A 21,248-nucleotide genomic window follows, 5' to 3' on the forward strand; every position below is an offset into this window, starting at 1 on the left:
ACCTGCGTCATCAGGCGTTCGGCACACTCAATTCTCCCTGCTCGGACTGATTCCAGTCCCATCTCTCCCTACATTTGTGATCGTGATCATATGGCTCTCTGAACCGGCCTGTGGCCTCTCTCCCCCACGACGCTGGCACCGCACACCGCATACCCGCGAGCGTATGTTTCTCGCCGCTCTGGGGCTTCTAGTGTCGCTATGCAGCGCCTACACCCAGCGTCCAGTCCGCGATCTCCGCGACGCACACGACGCCACAGCGTCACACTCACACCCTCTAGTCACGGCGGCGGTGCCGGCGAGTGAAGAGTGGAGCAGCACGACTGTCACGCTCTCTGTGCCTGTACGCCGTGGCCGCGAGGTCTCTTGACCTCGAGGACGTTGGCAGCGTGGGCTGCTGTGGGCGACTGCTCCAGCTGTGGTTGTGCATGGGACCTGGCGCGTCCTAGCAGCCTAAACACCAGTGCGCAAGTGCACGACCCCGAGGAAAAGAGTCATTACCCTCCGGGGATCCGTGGGAGAGAGAACAACAAAAGGGCTGTAGCGCGGTAGAGCGAGAGAGACGAAAAGAAGCGCACCGTGCACGCTACTATGCTCGTACACCCCTGCGGCGTTTGCAGGTGGGGGGGGGGGGGGGGAAGGAAAAGGGCAAGGGGGGCTGCAGGGTTGGTTTTTTGTTCTTTTGGAAAGAAAACAGCCGCGAGCATACGAGGACACGACAGAGACGAAACTGAAAGAACCAGGGCCGACAAGAGCCTGAGCCTGAGCGTTGTTTTGTGAGGTGTAGGTGGCATCTGGCATGCAGTAAAGTGGAATAATCCGAAACAGGGGAGGGATCCCATGCCCGAAGATGGGTCGTGGGAATGAAAATGTAAAACTGTGACAAGAGGGCAAGAGGTCGGTCGGCCGGCAGGCCGTGGGAAACAGATCCGAGACAGTACTCGATGAGACCGCGCTCGATTCCAAACGCCAGACTTTGGCTCTACTACGGCGACGCGAAGACAACACTGTGGGCCTGCGAGTTGTCGGGGAACGGGTTCCCGGGCGTCGGCGTAGCGGACAGGATGGACGAGGCGAAGAGTGTTGTGCCCTCGGTGCCGTTTGGTGCTGGCTCTGGCGAAGCAGTGCGCAGTTCAATGGGGCTAGGGCCGCCAGAGTCGACGCGCGGACGCGGGCGGTGCTGGGCTCTGTGGTATGGTTAGCCATATGTGAACAGGGCAGCGTAGCTGTGGCTGCTTCTACCGCGAGCTTTGTTGGACGTACGGGTTGGCGGAGGAGTAGTCGCAGCTGCGAGCTGTCAGTATCATAGGGATGGACTTGGTCAGCTACGTACTGGACATATGCGCGAAGAACACCATCGAGGCTAGGGGGTCAGCTTGTGTCGACAAAGTATACAGGTGACCGTCCTGTAGGCTCACTTTTCCAACATGACCCTGAGAGTTAGCTTCTTCCCAAGATGTGCGCAACTCACTGAATCGTCTCTCCGACATCGTGGGCAAAGTGCAGAGAAGTGTTGGGGAGAATGACATCGACTTCGACCACAAGGTCGTCACTGAGTCGTCAGCTCATCTGGAGGAGGGCCACAGCTGCTCATGCAGGTGACACCCACCCAATGTGGTAGCACTCGAGATCGGCGACGTGCAGAACGGGGTTGAAGCGCGTCACCATGTACAGCATGCGAGTGTACTGGTCTCCCGAAGCCGCGCGGCCGGACACTGCGGGGTTAGCCCAACGAAAGGGTGTGAAACCCACGGTTGGCAAAGTTCTGCAACAAGGTCTTGATCCACTCGATGATGATGTACAGCGAGATGACCATACCGCCGATGGGGTCGAGGAGGTGCGAGCCGACGATAGTGCCGAGCCACTTGCTGTTAGCGCGGCTGGGGATGACAATCATAGGGCAGCTGTGGCAGGCTCACGGGGAAGGCGAGTGAGGTAATGTTAAGAATCACATCGTTCTCAGCGTCCTGTGCCAGCGCCTGGACACCCGAGGAAGGGATACGGGAGCACCACACCCACCTGATGTCAGCTGAGCTCAAGACCCGGAGCAACTCACAGAACAGACTTGGTGCCAATGGTAGCGAGCATGGTCGCCATACCGATGCCACTGAGGTCGACGGGGCCGTCCTCGCCAGTGCCCCAAACCGCACGGTTGAACGCCTCAATGAAGACCTGGGTAAACGACGCAATCATAACCACCGAGAACACGAGCTGGCAGGTTTAGCACGTGAAGGAACATTGTAACCCACCACACCGAGAGGCTCGAAACGGCGCTTGCCAGCCGGATACTGCTGTCAGCTTTGCGGCAAAGGACAGAAAGCCCACCAAGTGGCGGTCAGTGGGGACACCGATCGCCCAGCTCGTTCCCAGAATAATAAACGTAGACAAGAGGTCGAGCACCGAGTCGACAAACGATGCCGTAAGCGAGATGGAACTCGAGTACCACACCGCCACACCCTTGGCGAGGACCAGGAGCAAGTTGACAATCGTGTTGACTATGGGTCAGCTTGGACATACACGGTTCAGCTCACTGTGCAGGGCAAGCTTGGCAATCCGTTCCTTCTGGCTCTCGCGCTCGGCGAGGATCAACGGCGTGCTCTCGCCAATCTCGTCGACGGTCGGGCGACGAACCGGATGGGGACGGACCTGCCATGCCTGGTGAATCGTCACGTCGGGTCCGTGGACGTCGACTGAGTTGTAGCTCCGGGAATGGTCCGCAGGCGGGGCGCGGAACGCGCTAGCGATAATGGACGGCAGCTCGCCGCTCAAGAGGCAGTCGACTTCCTCGTAGTGTTCCTTGATACACCCCATGCGCTCGTAATATGGGCGGAGCTGGACGTGAGCTAAAGATCACAGCAAGGGCTCTCTAACTCACCTTGCGAGGGTACTGTTTGATATCGTCGTCGTCGCAGGGCAGCTTTTCAAAGTCGATGGTGCTCCGTTCATACGATGAGATGATACTGTTCGTTTAGCTCCGTCCCAACGAGTCATAGCTAACCCATTGCCACGGATAGCATCAAAGGACATGCCGCGACGCATACGGTGCCGAGTAAATGTCGTAGGGTTACTCAAGACCTCCTCGGCGTCCGAGACCGGAAGAGTAGGCGGCATGGTGGCCAGGCGCTGCGCGCGCGGGTTGGTGTATCCCAGCGTGCTGGCGTACTGGGGCACCGGGTGGAACCCGCCGCCGGTGGCCGAGTTGGGGGATGACATTGAGGGCGAGTGTGTCCCGGGTGAAGGTCAGAGGAGGAGGGAGAGGGCGATATGGGCTGCTTGACGCGACACTTGAGAGAGGGAAGGCGATGGACGCGAAGCTGCAGCAATTCCGACGAACGTGCTGCGGACAAATAAATGCCAGGTTCGGAGGAAGGTGTAGAAGGGAGGAACGAGTGTGGAGAGTGTAAGGGGGGTGGGGAGGGGTGCCGATGGGGGTCTCCCTATCGCCTTAAAGGTTGCTGGACAAGGTGGGGGATGTGGAGAGTGTGACTGGGAGAATGAGACGCAAAAGGTGGTGCGCTGTGTGGTGTATGTATCTCGTTCGGGACAATCTTCCTCGAGTAGTTACTACCAGGCACCACGGCCCGTCTGAGGTCTGTAACCATAACCTAATGTGTCATTTTTGGTAATACAAGCTCATTAGCGAAAGTGACCCGGGGCTAATTCAAATCCCGTCAGGCGATCGGCAACCTCCACCTGTCTGGCTCGCCGTTTCTCCTGGAATCTAATCGACGATGTTGTTGCGTTGCACTCTGTCTCCATTCCCTGGCCACCAATCTATCAAGATGGCACCCCCGCCGACCCCTTTCCACATCCTACGTGCACACTCGACTGCACTTTCCTGCCTTGCGTTCTCCGAGAACAACTCGCACCTCCTCGCAGGCGACCAAGATGGGACCGTGAGCGTCACAGACCTGGGAGCACGGCGTGTACTGGCTTCATGGCACGCTCACGAGGGCGGGGTGCTGGGCGTGGGCGAGTGGGCGAGGGGTCTTGTGAGGTGAGTCAAGGACCCATTCAGCTATCTACTTCGACTTGCTTAGCTGACCGCACGCAGCCAAGGGCGAGACAACAAGGTCCTCTTCCACGCGCCCGTCACTGGATCCGCAACAGGTGCAGCCGCGAGTGGAAGCGGTAGCGGCAGCAGCAATGCCCCAGCCGTCCTGGGTACGATGCCGTGCAACTCGCTCAACTTTTGCCATTTCTCCCTCGCGCACTTTGGCACGACCCAGACTCTGCCTGCGGCACCGGCGGGGTCAGTAAAGGGCAAGGGCAAAGCCACAGAGGTTGAAGGTCTCCTCGCACTGCCCAACCTGACCGACTCGGAATTCGTGAGTTTGTGATTGTTCTTGTGGACAACAGCTAAACCCGCTAGATTGATATCTACCACGTCCCCTCCCTCGCACGCGTACATGCCGCGATCAACTTTGCTCCCAAGTCAAAGGCCATCGAGGCCCCGCGCGCGGGGCTCGTCATGGCGCTTCACATCGCTGTCCTCCCGGACCGGATCGCACTCGTGGCGGCATACGAAGACGGCCGGGCGGAGGTGTGGTCGTGTTCCTTGGAACACGTCGGTACACCATGGGACGGGAGGAAGGCCACCAGCGGCGATGATAAGCCGTGGACGCTGCTGTGGTGTGGCAAGGCGCACAACGAGGCCGGTGAGCTGAGGAGTCGCGGGGGACGACTAGCTGACATCAGTCATGGCCATGGCCGTCGACCCGTCGTTTGAGAGGGCATTCACAGTGTCAGCCGACCACCTCCTGTGTCGCATTGACCTCGTCTCGGTGAGCTGCGTTCTCTCCGCTGGTCTCAGCTAACATCCAGGTCCTCACCGGCACAACCACGACCAACCCCATCTCGTCCTACTCGACCAAACAGGTCGGCAACAGCGCCCTCGCCATCTCGTCGGACGGCAAGGTCGTCGCCGTGGGCGGGTGGGATGGGCGCATCCGTCTATTCTCAGCCGCGACGTTCAAGCCGTTAGGCACGCTCGCGTACCACCGCGAATCGGTCCAGGCGCTCGTGTTTGGCAACCGCGAGTCGGGCCTGCTTGGCGCCAGCGGCGGCGGCAGGGGGGTGGACGACGACGAGGCGAGTGTTCTGGAGATTGGCGACGACGAGAGCGACTCGGACGACGACGTGGACGCCGACGTGGGGCCCAGGGAAGGATGGCTCACTAGTGCTGGCAAAGACCGGCGTATCGCACTGTGGAGCTTGCACTTTGGGGCTTAGACACGGTGTAGCGGCAGGTGGTGGCATGGCATGGCATGACATGGCATGACATTTGGCAGCAAAACGGTTTTGGTGCGTGGCAGTCCGCGAACGCGACCCGCGGTCCCGTTGAGACCCAGTCCCAACCGCATAGAGTGACTTCTAGACTTCTAGATTTGCGGGGAAGGCACTCATTCGAATGAAGCATGTTCGCCACGCTCGCAGTTCAGGACGCGACGACGTCACACACATGCGCGTCATCGATACCCCTGCACGTAATGTTGTGTAACCAGGTGTGAAGTACCAGAGGTGTGGGTATGTCCCGCGGGTGAACCTGTAACGGGGGCAGGGACGTGCCCATGGTCCATGTTGTTGTTTATCAAGTCTGGAACGAGGTAGGGTGCTGCTGTGGGGCGGCCACAAGGTGTGGGCTTCGTCATCGGGCATGACCATCTACATACTGTAGCAACAATCAACACGGCCGTCTGTATACCTTGACGACAGTGCCTCCCTTCCTGTGTGGGGAAAACGTGTGTTCTTGGCTTATGTCATGAGCCAGGAGCAGTACGTCGTAGAGTTTGCAGAACAAGCGCGTCTGGGTTGTTGACCTCGACGACACCCACCACCATTGGAACCCGAGTCCACCGGCAGCGGATACGCGGGTGTGCCCCAGCGCTCGTGCCGGTACGTCCGTCACAATACTGTGTCATTGGTGACGCCGTAGCGAGACGCGTCCCATTCCTCATTCCACTGCGCATGCCAGCGCGTACCACCCAAAAGTGCCATGGCTCCCTCAGTCTGGATGGCTTTGACATGATCACAGGGGTACAGGGAGTTCTGAACGGACGCGTCTGGTGTGTCTTTCCCTTCCGTGTGCATGGGCTGTGGCTTTTAGGCTTTTGCTCAATGACTCGCCTTTTCGATCTGTATGAATGGGGTGGGCCGGTGTGCGCGGGCATGGGGCCGATGGAACAAGTCGCGGTGCGCGGGTGATACCCGGTGGCGCTGGCTTGGAGTGCGTCGAGGTGCTATTCTGGGGCTTTGGGTGGTGATGGCTGATACTTGGTGGCGCCAAGTTGGTCCGGTGGCAGCGGGTAGGCGAGGGTGTCCCGCAGCCAGTCAGCAGTCAGTGTTCGTTCGTCGCGCTCGCTCTCGCTGGCTTGCTTGCTCGCGATGGTAGTGGGAAGAACAACAGGTGCATGTGCCACTAGGGCTGAGACGATTCCTGCGTCCATGGGTAGAGTAATACAAAAAGAGACCCCGCTCGGCGGGGGGTTTGACGCACTGCGCCAGAAAGTGTAAGAGGGAGAGGAAGGCGGAAAGAGCTAGCTTTCGGAACCTTGGGGAGATGGGCGAGAGGCGATTGTCGATGAGAACGCAGTTCTCTCTTCAAGACCGGTGATTTGTTATCGAAACAAGACGTCGTGAGTGAGTGTGCCGCATCGAGCGACAGCACTGTTTGTTCGTCCGCACGGCGGAGTTTTTTTTGTTGACCCAAAACCAAAAGCAAGACACTAAAGAGATACAGCTAGACACACACGCTTACTGGCAGAGAACGCTGCCAGTGGAGGTGAAGCTGCACTCCGAGTCGCAGGTGGCGACGGTCTCCCATGCGACGGTGGTGCTGTCCTGGTAGGCGCAGACCTGGAGGGCGAGGCCAGAGCACTGCCAAGCGCCGAAAGTGCAGGCACCCTCGGTGGTGACGGGAACAGCAGCGTTGGAGACGGGGAGAGTAGTGGTCGCAGAGGTAGAGGCCTCGACGGGGGCGGCAGAGGTCACAGACTCGACAACGGCGACAGAGGCGACGGACTCGACAGCGGCGGCGTCGGTGACAGCGGCAGTGGCAGCGGCAGTGGCCTGCTCAACCGAAACGACCGACGAGTTGACCTCAGCGATGAGCTGGTTGCCGGCAATCGAGGCAGTAACGGTGGCGGCAGCAGTAGCGGCGTCGGTGGCGGTAGCGGCGGCGGTCTCGACAGCGGCAGCCGACGAGCTCGAAGACGACTCAACGGCGGCAGCAGAGGTCGAGGCAACCGAACCAGACGAGGCAACCGAGCCCGAGGGCGAGATGGTGCTGTCGAGGATCTTGACGGTGAGGCCGGTGGGGTTGTTGCCCGAGCAGGTACCGCCCTTGACGGCAGCGAAGGCCTTGGCTGGGGAGAATGTCAGCAAGTGGAACAAAAGGAAATGTGACACGGGTGATGGTGGGGCCATCACACGACTGGGTGTGCGTTTACTCACCAGACAGGTCAATGATGTTCTCGCTCATGCAAGCGGCACAGCCGTCGAAGAGCACGAAGGGTCCCTCGTCAATGGTGATCTCGTTGCCGGAAGCGTCAAAGATCTGAACTCTGGAGGGGGTGTCAGTGGACGGATCATTGGGGTGATGGGGTGGCGCTTGCTCTACTCACTCCTTGCCACACCACTTGGACTTGTCGCCCGAGACCATGGTGTAGTTCATGGCGACGATACGGTTCGAGTTGAGGTCCTTGAGGGTCCATGCGGTGGTGTCCGAGCCCTGGCAGTAGGTGACACCGGTGTTGATGCCAGTGTCAATGGCCCAGTTGGACTGGAAGGGGCCGCCGTTGGAAGCGGCACAGACGTCGACTCCGTTGTACTCGTCAATGTCGTAGTAGCTGTAGGTTGGTGGTTAGCTCGGGTAATGGGACACGCGGGATGAAGTCGAGGGGAGGGGGAATGTGCGCGTGCGCGCCGGGCACTGTTCCTTCCCGGGACCACCAAAAAGAACACTCACACAGTGGCCTTGAAGGCGGAGCCCTCGTAGAGGACGGTCTGGGCACGGGCGATGCCGGCGAGAACGGTGAGGAGAGCGGTAGCGGCGAACATTGTGATAGGGAATGTGGGTTTTGAGAGAGAGAGAAGGTGGTGTGTGTGTGGTCTACCAGAAACGGAACGGGAACGGGGGGTTGAGAGGATGATGGGTTGTTGGAGGTCGGGGGGTTGAGAGCTATATAACTGTCAGAGGGAGTGTGGGTTTGCGGGTGGATGGGCAGGAGTGTGTGAGAGAGTGGACGAGGAGAGAGCGCGCCAGGCGATGAGGAGGATGAGGAGAGAGAGAGAGTGAGGAGGAGGATAGAGTTGAACGGGGGTGATGAAGAAAAAGGAAGGCAAAGAGGGAAGGGAGGGAAGGCAGAGAATGATGGACCACTGCGGACGATCCACACACACACGCGCGCGCGCGTCCAGGGTAAAACACACAACACACCGAGAGAGCCAGGCCCCGCCCGCCGCCCCGCGCACGCGCGCGCCCGCGCTGCGTCAGGGTATGAGCCCCAAAATATACTCCCGCAGCCGGCAAGAGGGAAAACAAGGGTGCGTGTGCCCCCCCGTGCGCGCGCGCTCTCGTGCGTAGTAGAAAATTGTCTCTTGTGCGCCAGGCCGCCAGGCCCAAAGGGACACGCGCGCGTGTGTGTGATGTCTTCCTCCTTTGGGTGTGCCGTTCCTTTGGATCAAAGGAAAACGAAAGACCTTCCCTCGTCCTTGTGGTTGCTGTTTACCACGCAGCAGCAGCAGCACCTTTGGTGCTCAGTTTTCTTCCCTTTCGCACACATTCATGTCAACAGGCCTGTCTCTCTCATGCATCACACGCTATACAATGCATCCTGCATCCTGTCCACTCTGCACCTGCCCCTCAACGCTGGCTCCATGACGAAACATTGCTCCCAAGCTCACTCACCGACGGCCCCCGAAAATCTACCGGCCCAGACCTTTGGATCCACACTACCACCGACTGATCCATCCACCCGGCCCACGCCCACCGCTGGCCGCTGACGTCCTCTCCCTCGTGTACTTGTTCGCCCTTCAACACCCGCGCAGACAGACAGACCCACACTCATCATCATCATCATTCATTGCCCCTTTCTGACAATCCTCCTTCCTCGTCAACCTTGCTCTCTACCCTGGAAAATCTATAAACCCATTATGGCCCACATATGCATGCCGTACCTAACCCATTATCGCTTCAGTCCTGCCGGCAGAGGATTTTTGGGGTGCCCAGCACAAAGACTGGCCAAGCCAACAAACACTACTACCACCGAGGTACAGCACCACGGATACATGGAGAGGCCGAGAACAAGACCGAGGACACCGATCCGGCGCATGCCGGTCGGTGGATCAGTGCGTCACCGCGCTGGGTTACTGTAGTGACCTCGGATCTCGGACTAGTCGAACCGCGAGCTCGCGGTATATCCTACTCATGGACCCCGCCGTGCAAGACAGTGTGCTTGATGATCATAGACTGGGGCAGCAGGAAACCCTTTGCTTGATTGCTCGTTACGGTCCATGTCAGCTTCACGATTAGACAGATTGGCGGACAGGCCCCTCCCCTCCGGTGTGGCACCCATGGCAGTCCCTGTCCCGCTGCTGATATGGCCTGTCGGATAGATGTTTCGCTGATCGTTGATCTCGGTGCGCCGAGGTGCCGTGGGCAGTTCCTCTCCAGTTCCTCGCAACACTGTTACCCGTTGTTTACCGACCAGCCCATTGTGCCATGCAAAAGGCAGAGCGGGGCTGCCCGCCGTCCCCGCTTCCAACGGCTGGGAGACATCGGTGCCGCGGGACGCGGCACAGAAACAAGAGGTGGCACCTGTGTTCTGGCCTTATGGAGAGGACGCAGCGGTCTGGAATGGAGCTAATGGAGCCAGCAATAGCACGTGGGGGCAAGCACCCAGGAAGGCAAGCTAGGCAAAGCATCCAGCAACGGGACTACGGGGAGTGGAGTCGAGCTGGTCTAGACCACTTCGGGTGGAGCAGAGCGAGACACATGGAGGTGCAAACATATGCATGCGCGCGTGCAAGTTGCAAGTAAAAAGTGCCACACTTGCTGATCGCTAACCTTCATTACTAACCGCAAAGTCCAGTCCAGCCCATCCTGCGTATTGCGTAACAGCATCGAGATCCCAGCGGCCAGCGGGTTGATCATTGCCAGGCCCCATTGCCAGGCCCGACGACCAGGTCCGACAGGCCCGAACCCGCCTGCCCGCGCTGCCCGCCTGCCCGTCTTGCCCGGCCGCAAGAGCGTACGCACAAACGGCGGAATAAATCCTGGCAAAAAACACCCTGGTTCCAAAATATCGTCTCGTCCACTCGTGCTCTGCGAGCTGCTGTTCTGGGGTGCGTCCCATGTATGGATGACAGCATCGCCCAGCCTCAGCCGCCGGAATAGGCCGAGTGCGCGAAAAGGAACAGAGCAGTTCCTCTCCGGCGGCCAGACGGGGCCTCCTTCTGGTCATATTGAGGGTCTGGGCAGCTTCAAGGGTATTGAGGGCCCTTGCTAAAAGCAGGCTTGCTATGCGCGACGCATCCTCGCAGCTCGGCACTCGCTACACTGTGGCCCCGGCATGTGTTAGCCTTTTCTGTCGACGCCATCGTTTGGGCTAAGGGAGGAAGAATAACGAAAAATATACTTGCAAACCCATACACAGCGCGCCGGGCAGGGCCCGCGAGCGACCATTTACTGGGTGCAAAGGAGAATTGCGTTCGGGCCGATAGTACAGGTCTCGGCTCTGGAATGTGGGATAATGCGGCGTCGGGCAAGACGGCGCGCTGCACAGCGCAGCAGCTGTGTAGCTGTGCAGCTGCTATGGCCGAAAATGTCTCGGCGCGGCGCGTGCCAGTGGCCCGGATTGAGTTAGAGACAAAATTACAAAAGAGCCAGTGGGCAGTAGGCTCTGGGCAGCGGCCAGCATGGAGCAGCGGTGGAGCCGCCGGCCAGAGCGGTTAGGTTAGACACGCCGGTGCCGTGCGGTCATTAGGAGATCTGATAATGACGCGCATACCGAAGTCGCGGAGCGAGGTTTTTCCACACCCACGCCCACACACCCCGGACGCGCTCTGGCCGGCGCCACGGCTTGGGATCCGTGGCTTGCGAAACTGCGTTTCAAGGTCTTGGACACTCAAGAGTCCGCGGCGCCATGGCCGTGGCCAGTCCGCCCGGTTGGCCAGTCGCCGCCGGCATAGGGTGGTTGCTGAGGCCTCGTAGTTTTGGTCTGAGACAAGGTCCATTCCTGCACGAGTCCTCAATCTTCTAGGGTAAGAGAGCGATTTTTGTATACGGCCAGTAACAATGGCCAAAGCCGTGAATCGCGCGCGGTCATGCATCATATGAATCTGTCGGCCATGTGGGTGTCCTACACGCCTGCGCAGACAAGCGCTTGTGTGCGGGCGGCCAGGCGCTGCTGCGAAGCTGCGTACAGGGATAAGTCCTGGCTGATCTCCAGATGACAAACGAGCCCTTACGCGCAGAGCAAATGCCCCCACGCATGTGGACGACAATTGTCCCCAACGCAGGGAGCTAAAGGGTACATGCTGCGTGCTGCATGTGAACGCCGAGAGACATAAACCACGCAGTTAGGTCTCTACAGGTCATGCGTAATCGGCTCTACCAGATCTCCCTAGATGTGAACGGCCAAAGCGTGATTACAGGATATATGCCAGGCTCGCAACGATCTCGCAACACGAAAACGTTGCCGTGTCTGTTGCTTGCTTGCTTGCTAGCTGCTGCATCAAGATGCGTGGTCGGTTAGCTGCGTCGTAGCTCGTAGCACGCTTCATGCGGACGTCCAGGGCGATCGGTTCGGAGTTGTCACTGCTCCACCGACCCAACCGAGGTGGAGATTGGGGAGATTGACGAGTTCATTCCCCGTCCCGAGGTTTCACCGCGCGTGAAAGTCGTGTGCCAGGCTGTCCATGTCATGTGGGGTCGCGTGAGCGCTGGAATGGCGTATGTGGCAGGCTCTATGGCAGCATCAAGTGATCACTGACCACCACGGCGGACACATGTCCTAGGAGCATACCTATGTAATGTTCCCAAACGGCCGATGACAGTCACCCCCATACCTCGATTGCGTGCACATTAAGAGGTGAAGATCTGGTAGACTGCAGGTTCTCGATAACTGCGGGTTTTCGACTGGGCATGTTCACCTGGCATTCGTGTCCGTCGTTTTGAGGCCATGACTAGCCAGCACCAAGGTGTCTGAGGCCCCGGCGTGTTTGTGGTGTGGGGCGCCTTGTGTTTCCAGTGCGCACCCACAAAACAGGCGTTGGTGCCACATGACGAAAGCCACACGTCAGAGGCGAGCGGTATGTAATGTTCAAACGTGGGAGTCATGTTTCTCCAAGGAACTGCAGCACGTTCGTCTGGGACAGACTCTAATGCGTTCAAGGATGGCCAACGAGCTCCACCAAACGTGTTCCACGGCATGCCAGAGTCGAGTATCTCCGTGGGCATTACGATGCCATTACAGTTCTTTGTTACGATTTTGACTCTGTCTGTGCCATGTGCCTTCTCCAGGTCCCAGTGACCAGAACCTGGCCCCATTGCCCCATTGCCCACGTACAGCTATCCCCACACATCTCCACATCTCCTCGCCCTGGGTCTGCCTGATAAAGAAGCAAAGAGCCTGAACTTTGTTTCTGTTCTGGTTCCATTGTCGCTGCGGTGGGGGGTTTTCAAGGTGCGCTTGGCATGTGGAAAATGGGGTTTTGACGGTCAGAGTCTAGAATTAGCGTCTGCTCTTCGCATTGTCAGCGTGCGAACCACGTGTGAACCACGGCTAACTGCAGCTAACTGGTGATGCCTGTATATTCACCCTGTTTTGGGGTGCTGCGTGTTGCGTCATGCTATCTAGTTCTCTACAGCAGCTGCAGCGTGGCATTTTGCACAGTACAAAGGCGAACTGCACACTCACACGGCGTAACCACTCGAGTGTGCCACATCACGTGACCAGATATCTTCGGGGTCATCCGCTTCCGCCCTTCACCTCCACTCGGAATGACCACCCATGTTTCGATAACTAACACACCATGCCAGCCTTCGATGCGTCCAAGATCACCGTTATATTCGTGCTAGGAGGCCCAGGAAGCGGTCAGTGGCCCAGCTGCCTCCCACGCCTTTTGATCTGAGCTGACGCCAGAGGACAGGCAAGGGCACGCAATGCGACAACCTCGTCACGGACTTTGGATTCAAGCATCTCTCGGGTAGGTTCTCTCAGCTGCTGAGGCGGCCAACTGCTCGTGAAGCTGTAGTCTGACGCAATGTCTCCAGCTGGTGACCTGCTACGAGAGGAGAAGAGCCGCGACGGATCGCCGTTAAAGGCCAAGATCGAGTATTGGATCAAGGAAGGCATGGTCGTCCCGCAAGAGGTGCTTGTGCAAGTATGTGCCGGTCCTCCTCCCAGCTGTGGTTCTTCGTATCATCAGCTGTGTATCTGACAATACTCCTGCAGCTGCTCACCGACGCCATGACCGCGACACTCGCCAACCCCCCGCCCTTTGCACCGGGCTCGACGCTCGCCGACGCGTGGAGCGGAGGCCGGGGCCGGTTCCTCATCGACGGGTATCCGCGGGCGATGGACCAGGCGCTCATGTTTGACGCGAATGTGAGTGGCCGTGGCAGGTATCTTAGTGACGAAACCTGCATTTCATGTGTGCCGGTCATGACCTGCACTAGCCCCAGAGTGGTGGTGCACTGCATCGGCTGTGACGTCCATTCCGCTTCCAGCTGGCCCGTGAGGGCAGGCAGGTGGCGCTCTCCACTGCTCACCCGCCACATCTCGCTAACGCGCACGTCCAGGTCGTACAGTCCAAGTTCGTCTTGTTCATGAACACGTCCGAAGACGTCATGCGCCAGCGCATGGTACAGCGCGGGCGTGGCGACGACAACGACGAGACGATCTGGAAACGCTTCGGTGAGGCTTACAACGCGCCGTTGTGCTGGCAGGCCATGTGTACGGTCCGTGCTGACATTCCTCCTCCCAGTGACTTTCCATAACACGTCCCTCCCCGTCGTCGAGCACTATCGCAGCGAGGGCAAGGTGGTGGACGTTGACGCGTCGCCTGCCCCGGAGGCCGTCTATGCGCAGATCAAGGCTGCGCTGGCGCAGCGTCTCGGCGTGTAGCGTCACACAACAGACTTGCCACTGCTCACTAAAGTTCCTCACATGATTAATAGACCATCGTCCACCCATGTATGACATCATACTCATCTCGAGAACCGGTGGACGTGATGGCACCCCCCGACACGATGCGAGGCACACATGGAAATGGAGGCCCGCATGTGGTAATGTGCGCCGAGAATCAATCCAAGAATAACTCGATGGAAATGCACGACGCGCCGACCTTGCTGCGCGCACGCGTGGGCATGGTGGGGGTAGGCTGAGCAATGCAGCGCGAACGGTCGGGATGAGTTACATTCCAGGGATCCAGACGCATGCGCTGTGCGCACATGGAGATCACTTTACAGGAATGTGCGCTGGCACTGGAGTGTGCGCGTCTACGGCCTTGGATTCAAGGGAGAGGGAGATGGGAGTGGACGGTTGCTGCCCACCACGCGCCACGCCTCACCGTCGCTGGCCCCCCGGCCCGCCCGCAGCAACATGCGTCCCGAACACGTACGAACGCCGCGTCAAGGGACCCAGCGACAACGGATATTAGATCCATGACGGGTTAACCCTTGCAATGTGACGACGCGTCGAGATTGAAATGGAGGGCCGTTAGGAATGCAGGAATCAGGGTTTCGGCGGGCCTCATTCGTCCTTGCGTGCCATACTCACCTTGCGGCAACCCTTGCGCTCAGCGTTTTGCGAGTTACGCGACCGTGAGGGGTACCCACCGCTGTACGCAGCTGATAGAGTATTGGCTGGCGGTGGTGGACGGAGCGCAGCTGACTATCTAGCGCAGACGTCCCCATGTGAGTGGCGGTGATGGTACAGGGAAGGTCTGTTGCATTGTTGCCCACAGGTGGATGAGGCGCCATGTTGGCGTTCCTGGCGCGAGCGACACGAACAAAACTTTACCACCAACGCGGATTGATGTCTTCTACGCGGTTCTACGGACCAGCAGTGCTGCGGTGTACTGGGCCTCCCTCCCACTTGCACACTGCCGTGCGAACCCACACGGACCACGTCGCGACGAGAGGAAGGAAGGAGCTATGTGAAGTTCATCACACACGCTCACCACATCTTCTATCCCCACGCGCAACTGTCATAACCCAGGCGTCCTTGGCACGCCGCACAGGCCCTCTCTCCCTGTTTTCGGGCGCGCAAGTGTGGGTCGTGGGTCCATGCCGTGCAAGCCTGAACTGGTGTGGCAAAACACCAGCCCCAGGCCGTGGGTATACGCTGGGCCGTGGGTATACGCTGGGCCGTGGGCATACGCTGGGCATCGTGGGTGGACACACTACTGCTGTTGGCAATGGCCAGTTTGGCCAATGCCCACTGACAGTGTGGCACCTGGCGGTCGCCTCTGAGGCCCAACTGGGTTACGCACTCATGATGCGATCAGTTTGGACGGTGTGGGCCTGTTTCACACACCCGCGATGTCTTCGATCCTCGAGGTTGATTGGCCTTACTCTACTTGCCACAGAGGGTCGCTTGCCGCGAGGGACTGCATCTGGGGTTCGGCACTGAGACGGCGGCGGACATGGTAGGGGGTTGCATGTCATCAACAGCCTGTCCTTTGTATTGTGGCCTTTGCAACCGCGGGCTGGGCAGAAGGTGCCATCCAGTCAGTGATCGGTGATCGATGCCCAGAGGGTCGGGTCTGGTTCCAACGAAGCCGCTCCAGGGCCGGGGAACAGGTGGTGCGACTGCTTGCTAGCTGCTTGCTTGGCATGTACCAGGTTCCTTGGGCGCCACACAACTGGTAAGAACGAGTGGTAAGCGCTCTGATGAGCGTCGCGATGATTGCCCCTAGCTTCCGCGATCTGCCAGCCTCAACTGATGGTTGCCCGGAGAGGTTGTACCGTCTGGACGCCATGTGAGTATGGAAGTCAAGCACAGCCGGACATGGTGGATGTGGCTGCTTGGTGGGTTGGGCGGGTGCCTACGGTCCATGCTGCGCGGGAGGTTTCTGTCATGGACGTGTCTAGGCCTAACCACTTTGCATGTTCGTGCGCTGGCGTGATTGTCCGTACGTGGCTGTAAGTCACGCCAGAGCCTGGGCACGGGCGGGCGGTCGCGAATGGCCGTGCTCAATGGCAGGTGAGTGAAATGCAGGCGCATGGTTACTATGTATCACGACACAGTCAGATTCACTCCCCTCAGTGTGTATGTGGTCAAAATTCACACTACCTCGTGATGATCTGACCACTGTACCACTGTCGACGTGGCTGATGCCCTCTACGTGTTTCTCCAGTCCCCGAGAAACACATAGACATCGTCTGGCCACATCGTCTCGGGCATAATAGGCAACCGTTGTGTGAATTCGGCGGGAAGCCGGGCGCCGTGTTTGGCATTCACACTCACACAAAATGACACAGCCGGCGGCAGCCAGCTTGCAGCTTGACAGCTCGGCCGCTGGTCGCTGGCCGCTGGTCGCTGGCCGCTGGCTGCTGGTGGATGGGTGTCTGTGTGAAGGGAATACACTGCATGATTGCATGACCAAGCTGGTGGGCCATTCGTTCGCCCTTCGATCCACCGTCGACGTCACGATGTCACAACTAGGACGTCAAGCAGCGGGGCACTGGCGCACTGGGCTGTGAGCGCGCCCAGCTTGTGGGCGGCCTGAGATCGTGATCGGAGTGGCGAGACCGACCCAAGCTGTGTATGGCTAGTGTGTATTAATAAAGGGAGAGGCCAAGTGTTCATGAGAGGTCGTCCATGAGAACAAGGGAGAAGGAGGAAAAGGGGAATGTGAGTGACGCCCCCGCGTCTCCGCCGATTGCATTTTGATTTGATTGTGTTGTGGCCGACGGGCTCTCTGGTGGAGGTGGGGAGAGGGAAGGCACAGGGAATGGTGGTGGTGGGAAGAATATATATGGTGTGTAATAGAGACTTGAGACCCATGCAGTAAGAGTAGCAGTAGCTGGGGCCTGTTGACCACGCCCCCATCTGCCGAATGCATATATGCAGTGCATGTAACGCATTTTCCAAGAGCTACAAACAGCAACTGCCTATAGAGGGCAGCCAGACGGCAGGACCGGGGACAATGTTGCTTCTTCCGGCAATCACTGGGCCCGCGCCTGGGTGTGTGGGTGGTGTGGCCGCCGCCGCCGTACGGTGACGCACCTGACACGAAATAGGTGTGCGTCTCGGGTTTGCGTTCATCTCTCTCTCGCTGTCGTTCCCGCCCTCCCCCTCGTGCGCATTCCCTCCTCGTCCTCTCTCTCCCGGCCACCACCACCACCACCTATCGCTCACTCTCTCCCTCCCCATCCACCCCCTCCATCCACTCCATCACACACTCACCCACTCATTCCGGCTCCTACCGACCGTGTGTCCAACACCACCAAACAGCCCTCCGTCACGCCCCGCTTCACTGCTTTGGCTCCCTAATCCCCACCCACCGCTGCAGTCCCTATCCCTCCCCCCCGATCGCGCAAGCTCTCCGTTGCGCACACAGTTCTTGTCCACGCTGCGTCAAAGGTCGCACCGAGGCCTGCAATCTCACCAACACGCACGCGTCACGCACGCTACCTGACGCATTCGCGCGCTGGCTCGGCGCTCGTCTTGATCGCCCCCTTCCGACATCTCCCCGCCCACCTACAGGTGAGTCATCGGCGACAATCACACCCATACATCTCCATCCACAATCCATCCTATACCACCCACAGAGCGGCGTGTATCGCCGTTCCCTCCCTTTCTCCCTCCCGGTTCTTCACCTCTCTCTTCGTCGTCCGCATCCACTGCCTCGCACGGCCGCGCAGTCCACATCCTCCTCCTTTCGCATTTACTCGGCGCTGACATTGGACGTCGTCCCGTTTCCCATTACTCTTCCCTCGATCCAGTACTCGAGCATCCCCCTTGTCCTTCACGGTCAGCTCGCCCAACCTTCCCTTTCAACGGCGACGTGCTTGGCTTTGACGCCGCCGGACAGCCTTTTGTCGCCGCCGCCGTCAAGCCGTTAGGCGACCCATTGTCCCCACCCCCGGGCCTTACTTCCTCATCCTCCATCTTCCCACCACCGCTCGCGCCACCGTTCTAGTCAACCATGGGCGGGTGCATGTCATCTGAAGCGACCGCGGTCGAGGCGCGCCGCACGTCTGACCCCAAGAAGCCGGTCGCGGCAACCCCCTCCGCGACACCAGCGCCAGCATCAGCAACTGCGGCCTCGTCTGCTGCATCTCCTGCCGCCGCCGCTGCCGAATCTAGCGCGGCGCCGCAGGCCAACGGGTCCGTGCCCGCTCAACAAGGGCTGGCAGCGGCACTCATGCAGGCCCCCGAGCCATCGTCCTCTGCGAGCCCACGCAACAACCGCGACAACAGCAACCAGATTGACCGCCAGCTCGAGGATGACTCGAAGAAGTTTAAGAAGGAGTGCAAGATCCTGCTCCTTGGCTCGGGCGAGTCGGGCAAGTCGACCATTGTCAAGCAGATGAAGATTATCCACCAGAACGGCTACTCGCGCGACGAGCTGCTCCAGTTCAAGGGCATTGTTCACAAGAACGTGACCGACTCGGCTCAAGCGCTGGTCATGGCCATGAGGAAAATCGGCGTCGACCCCGAGGACCCCACGAACCGGTCGCACGCCGACCGCATTGTCGAGTACAGGCAGGAGAGCGATGGCGCGCCTGTCCCTGCAGACATCTTCCGCGCCATCGAGGCTCTGTGGCACGACCCCATCATCCCCGTTGTCATGGACCGATCGTCCGAGTTCTACCTCATGGACTCGGCCACCTACTTCTTTGCCAACATTCGCCGTATTGGCGCCGCAGACTATGTTCCCGACGAGGCAGACGTGCTCCGCGCGCGAACAAAGACCACGGGTATCAGCGAGACCCGCTTCAACATGGGCCAGCTCAGCATCCACATGTTTGACGTCGGTGGCCAGCGCAGTGAGCGCAAAAAGTGGATTCACTGTGAGTATCGCGTGGCCATACCAACGCCAGGATAAGCATGCGCCCCGTGCAGGCTTGAGCCACGGCTGGATACTCAGGAGTCGCAACTGCCGTGCGGGGGGTCCCTTGTGGCGTGGACCAGACCCACGCCACTGGCATTCACGCGCGCCATTTGGCTGTCATCCGATGGTGGCGGCGCATTTTGCTGCTCGCTGGCCGAGTGACCCAAGCCCCCACGTTTGCCTGCCTCCTTGTGCTGACTGTGTTTCCCAGGCTTTGAGGCTGTGACGTCGATCATCTTTTGTGTGGCACTGTCCGAGTACGACCAAGTGCTGCTCGAGGAGAACGGCCAGAACCGTATGCAGGAATCACTGGTCCTGTTCGAATCGGTCATCAACTCGCGCTGGTTCCTGCGCACGTCGGTCATCTTGTTCCTCAACAAGATTGACGTGTTCAAGCAAAAGCTGCCAAAGGTGCCCCTGGTCAACTACTTCCCCGAATACACTGGTGGTGCCGACATTAACAAGGCGGCCAAGTACATTCTCTGGCGCTTCACCCAGACCAACCGCGCCCGTCTGTCCGTCTACCCGCATTTGACCCAGGCGACCGACACGTCCAACATTCGTCTCGTGTTCGCGGCCGTCAAGGAGACGATTCTCCAGAACGCCCTGCGTGATTCCGGCATTTTGTAAACTGCCTTTTTTTCTTCTCTTTTAGCCCAGCGCCCGCCCCTCTGGTTTTGCCGTCTGTTATACCAGCCGCAGCAGCAACCGCTCCCACGTTCCAACATGGTTTGCCGAGTGAACGACAACAACAGCAGCGAACGACGTCCCTCAAATTATACTACCTGCTCTCGTATATGGCGGCCCGCTTTGCCATAATTTCCCATCCCATCCCATCCCATCCATCCCATCCTTTGCCCTCCGACCCCTCCTATCTTGCATTCGGCCTCATATCGGATTAAAGCGACATTACTACTACCCCATCCAGCAGTGATTGAAAACAATCCCCACCCCAAACTCCAACTACATCCCCATCCCAGCCCCGTCCCTCCCCCGCCGCCTTTTACGCCGCCGCCTTTTACGTGAAAAAGAGCCTTCCCCTTTTCTCTCCCGTTTATTCAGTTTTTGGCCCTGCTGAAGTATCTCGTATCGGCTGGCGTTCGGTGTATGCACATGCCTGCCTGTGGACGACGAGTTTGTGAGCCCTTTTAGGAGGGTACGTCACGAGTGAGGCCTCTGTCGATTGGTTCATCGACAAGGTAACGTAAGGACGGCCAAGGGAGTGTACGGCCGGGACGCTGGAAGCAAACCCAAATGGTGGGATCCAAACCCAAGAGACGTCATGTTCTGGACGGACCAAGAGAGTGCCTCTAGATATCTGGTAGCCGTAAACAGGCCACACTTTGTCCCTTTCCACGCCGCAGCTTATAACCACTGCTCACGATCTCGGTCCGGGGTCGCCGACTGGTTTTGCGCTAAACCTGGAACCCATTGGCTGACGTTATGAGGCCCCAAGCCAGCCCCGACTGCTCTCCCTGTGGGCCTGTTCTCAACCCCTGCATTTGTCTTGGCCTGCCTCGATCTCTTGCCGGACGTGTGGTGGGTGGCAGCGGGGACCCCCCCTTGGCCCCTATCACGCGCACACGCGGGGCAGCAAAAGCGCAGCAAGGGGGGCAGTAGAATATAGGGCAGTCTGTCCGGGCAAGAGCGTATAACCCGTGCGCAAAGTGCATTTTGCACAGTGCTCTCCTGCGTCGCGGTAGTACATTCGCATGCGCATGCAGCGTTGATTGGGTGTAGAGCAGTCAAAGAGCCTAAAAGAGCTGGTCTGGGGTGGTGTTGCGGCAATCCGTGCCGGCAAAACGGAGACGACGACGACGATGCAAAGAGGAAAGATACTGGGCGCGTGATTCTGTGTCCCCCACCTCGTGCCCGCCCGTCACCCCCGGCACCCCCGCCCCCACCCGGGCCCACCACATTCATCAACATCCACCCACCACAGCCCATCGAACAACTCCACCCACACCTCCTACTCCCACTCCCACAAGCATGTCGCGGCGCTTGCACCCGGGCCACTATCCCAGTGTATCGGCCAGCGCGGCCGGAGCGGGCGGAGCGGGCAGCGGCAGCGCACAAGCACAAGCACCACCACCACCACCACCACCACCACCACCACCACAAGCGCAAGCGCCAGCACACCCGCCAGGCGCCATCTCCACAGGGCGACACGGAGCACCACTACC

General features: G+C 59.2%; 5 protein-coding genes across 5 annotated transcripts; 3 read left to right on the forward strand and 2 right to left on the reverse strand.

Annotated features, from left to right (window-relative positions):
• Positions 1-982: 982 nt before the first annotated feature.
• On the reverse strand, positions 983-3,210 carry EHS24_008127 (uncharacterized protein; the record flags this gene model as incomplete). Its single annotated transcript, XM_028623452.1, has 12 exons — positions 983-1,184; positions 1,261-1,284; positions 1,331-1,360; positions 1,416-1,430; positions 1,469-1,549; positions 1,607-1,712; positions 1,750-1,861; positions 1,917-2,016; positions 2,054-2,208; positions 2,515-2,829; positions 2,873-2,957; positions 2,996-3,210. The coding sequence occupies 12 exons, from the start codon at positions 3,208-3,210 to the stop codon at positions 983-985; spliced, it is 1,440 nt and encodes a 479-aa protein (XP_028476385.1).
• Positions 3,211-4,166: 956 nt separating this feature from the next.
• Positions 4,167-5,229, forward strand: ASA1 (ASTRA complex subunit; the record flags this gene model as incomplete). The annotated part of the gene is made up of 4 exons (XM_028623453.1): positions 4,167-4,325; positions 4,370-4,655; positions 4,696-4,781; positions 4,822-5,229. 4 exons carry the CDS (start codon positions 4,167-4,169, stop codon positions 5,227-5,229), a joined length of 939 nt encoding a protein of 312 aa, XP_028476386.1.
• Positions 5,230-6,750: 1,521 nt separating this feature from the next.
• On the reverse strand, positions 6,751-8,055 carry EHS24_008129 (uncharacterized protein; the record flags this gene model as incomplete). Its single annotated transcript, XM_028623454.1, has 4 exons — positions 6,751-7,361; positions 7,450-7,559; positions 7,620-7,844; positions 7,964-8,055. 4 exons carry the CDS (start codon positions 8,053-8,055, stop codon positions 6,751-6,753), a joined length of 1,038 nt encoding a protein of 345 aa, XP_028476387.1.
• Positions 8,056-13,032: 4,977 nt separating this feature from the next.
• EHS24_008130 (uncharacterized protein) lies at positions 13,033-14,126 on the forward strand (the record flags this gene model as incomplete). Its single annotated transcript, XM_028623455.1, has 6 exons — positions 13,033-13,093; positions 13,150-13,206; positions 13,274-13,383; positions 13,455-13,607; positions 13,802-13,916; positions 13,987-14,126. 6 exons carry the CDS (start codon positions 13,033-13,035, stop codon positions 14,124-14,126), a joined length of 636 nt encoding a protein of 211 aa, XP_028476388.1.
• Positions 14,127-18,156: 4,030 nt separating this feature from the next.
• GPA2 (Guanine nucleotide-binding protein alpha-2 subunit) lies at positions 18,157-19,695 on the forward strand (the record flags this gene model as incomplete). Its single annotated transcript, XM_028623456.1, has 2 exons — positions 18,157-19,024; positions 19,277-19,695. 2 exons carry the CDS (start codon positions 18,157-18,159, stop codon positions 19,693-19,695), a joined length of 1,287 nt encoding a protein of 428 aa, XP_028476389.1.
• Positions 19,696-21,248: the final 1,553 nt, after the last annotated feature.

This window comes from Apiotrichum porosum, assembly GCF_003942205.1.
Source record: "Apiotrichum porosum strain DSM 27194 chromosome Unknown scaffold_6, whole genome shotgun sequence".
NCBI lineage: Eukaryota > Fungi > Basidiomycota > Tremellomycetes > Trichosporonales > Trichosporonaceae > Apiotrichum > Apiotrichum porosum.